This window comes from Papaver somniferum, chromosome 9, assembly GCF_003573695.1.
Source record: "Papaver somniferum cultivar HN1 chromosome 9, ASM357369v1, whole genome shotgun sequence".
In the NCBI taxonomy this organism is placed as follows: Eukaryota; Viridiplantae; Streptophyta; class Magnoliopsida; order Ranunculales; family Papaveraceae; genus Papaver; species Papaver somniferum.
The window spans coordinates 95,066,425-95,068,832 of NC_039366.1; the positions used below are offsets into that span (position 1 = coordinate 95,066,425).

General features: G+C 34.4%; 1 protein-coding gene across 1 annotated transcript; it reads left to right on the forward strand.

Annotated features, from left to right (window-relative positions):
* The first annotated feature begins 236 nt into the window (after positions 1 to 236).
* LOC113308640 lies at positions 237 to 2,036 on the forward strand. The gene is made up of 6 exons (XM_026557104.1): positions 237 to 490; positions 597 to 652; positions 770 to 1,019; positions 1,107 to 1,416; positions 1,577 to 1,654; positions 1,733 to 2,036. Exons 3-6 carry the CDS (start codon positions 772 to 774, stop codon positions 1,781 to 1,783), a joined length of 687 nt encoding a protein of 228 aa, XP_026412889.1. The 5' UTR covers positions 237 to 490; positions 597 to 652; positions 770 to 771; the 3' UTR covers positions 1,784 to 2,036.
* The last annotated feature ends 372 nt before the right edge of the window (positions 2,037 to 2,408 follow it).

The following is a 2,408-nucleotide window of genomic DNA, read 5'->3' on the forward strand; positions in this document are numbered from 1 at the left end:
ATTGTGATGTGCGGCGTGTAACCTAACGCCCGGCAGATGTGATTAGGTTTTGATACGAAAGGGAAGATAAAAAGCGCACAAGGCCGAAGGCCATAACGAGGTAAAGGTTGTACCTCCGCTGTTTAATCAAGGAGGTATTGTTGGAGGGAGTAGATTATGACCGTAGATTATAATCAACGATCATCCTTGCACAGTTATTGTATATATTTATATGAAAGCAGTAGTAAATGGGAGGAAAAGTGGGTAATATAGATACAGAAGAAAAAAAAGGCACCATTTTTCAGAAGAGAAGAAGAGGAACAACAACTCAAATAACACAGAATTTCCTGAGAAACAGAGAGAGAGAGGGAAATAGTCATTGATTAGAGAAGAAAAATTGTTAGCAGTAGCTTAACAAAAGATTTAATCTAATTACAAAAATCATCTCAGTTTCATCCTCAAAATTACTCGTTATCTTTGGTTTTTGCTCTGTGAATGGAGTTTTATTTCTGTATGTCTTTCTTCTTTTGCATTGTATTTTGTTTCTGATTGCTCAAATTGATTTAGTATATGTATTTGGATTTTTGATGATAAAATTCATGTTTTTGGAATTGCAGGTTGATTTTTAAGGATTTTGCTTTGGATTTGTTGTTTCAAAGGCTTAGATCTTGAGGTAAACAAAGTCTTTGAACAAAAACAAGTTATTTTTTTGGTTGATTTTTCTTATGTTCATGTACATCTCCAAAAAAAAGTTTGGATTTTTAATGAGATTGTTGTATTTTAATGGCAGATATGGAGAAAGAAGAAGGTAGAAATCAAAGAGTAACAACATTCAGTAGAGTTCTTGAACCAGAATTTCCATTACAGTGGGGAAATACAAAGAGGCTAAGATGTTTTAAGATAAAAGATGAAGAAGTTTCAGAGAAACCTGATGGTGTTAGTAGAAAGAGAATCAAATCTAGAATAGATCGTCGTGTTGTGAGGGCAGATAAAGAAACCCCATCTTCAATCTCCTCTCCAAATCGTGTTATTAACAACAAGTGAGTAAAAATCTGAATAAACCCATTGAAGAAAAAAACCCAAAATTATAGAGACTAAATTTGTAATTTTGTTTATGTTTTTTTCAGGAACGCAAGTGCTGCAACCCCTAGATCCAATGGGGTAAGTGAGAATCGAAAATCACAGTCTTGTTCACCAGAAAAAGAAGATAGATATTATAGTACAAGAGGCTCAGTGTTGGGTTTTGATGATAATGGTAAGATCTTCATGGAAGCAGCAGCAGCAACACCAGGAACAGAAGATAAAGGATTTGTTTGGCCTAAGTTGTTCATTTCTCTATCTAACAAAGAAAAGGAAGAAGATTTCATGGCTATGAAAGGGTGTAAACTCCCCCAAAGGCCTAAAAAAAGAGCTAAATTTGTTCAAAGGAGCTTACTTGTAAGTATCTACATCATAATCTGTTACCCCCAATTGTATTTTCAACTCTTCCATTTTTCTCAAATGAAATTGAAAAAACCCTAATTTCAATTTTCTTATTGGGTTCTGTCTGTTTTAAAGATTGAACCGGTTTTTGATTTTGGGGTGGTTTTATGTGCAGTTGGTTAGTCCTGGTACCTGGTTATCCGATCTTTGTCAGGAGAGGTATGAAGTTAGAGAGAAGAAGACAGCAAAGAAGGTATTTTTACTAATCAATTTGCATTCTGATTTTCAATTTTCCAATTTTGAGATTCATTTTTTTATTTTTATGATGCAGAGACCAAGAGGATTAAAGGCAATGGGAAGCATGGACAGTGATTCACAATGAGCAAATAGATTACAATTTTTAGCCCAAATTGGTTTGATTTTTGAGCAAGGAGAGAAGAGATACAGGAAGGAATTTTTTGTTGTTAGATTGTCAAAAGAAAATGAGATGTCTGTGTATTGCAAGAATTCGAAGAGAATGAAAAGAAACTCCTTCCCATTAGTCATTAAAAAAAATAAAATTCTCTCCGTTTTTTTTCTTTCAACTGTGTTCATCTTAGTTCTGAATCATTCTCTGATCAAATTTGTTTTTGATGCATGGCTTTTTTCTTTCAAATATTAACGTGCTGTTAATAGTTGTTGCGGTTATGTTGAGATAACGTTAGCTTATGGGATTACTGTGATGATGTACTACAAGCCACACACACACAAAAGAGAATGTGAGAGAGATAAAAGGTGAATGAATCAATCTCAATGCGAAGATCAGGTGATCTAATTAATCAGATTTAGAAATGGTTGCTTTTTTGAAAGATAATCTAGTCATTCTGGTTCCCAAGGTTTGGACTAATCACCCTTGGATGGGGGTGATGAGTCTCACCAAACACTTTAATCAAAACCAACCTACCCCTGTAATATAGCCGTTTGAGTTATCTAGGGTTTTCTTGTTCACCCAAACTTGAAGGAAGTGA

Coding starts and splice junctions, on each gene's coding strand:
- LOC113308640 (XM_026557104.1), top strand. CDS start 772: ATGGAGAAAGAAGAAGGTAGAAATCAAAGAGTAACAACATTCAGTAGA. Junction 1,020..1,106: donor AATCGTGTTATTAACAACAA/GTGAGTAAAAAT, acceptor TGTTTTTTTCAG/GAACGCAAGTGCTGCAACCC. Junction 1,417..1,576: donor TTGTTCAAAGGAGCTTACTT/GTAAGTATCTAC, acceptor TTTTATGTGCAG/TTGGTTAGTCCTGGTACCTG.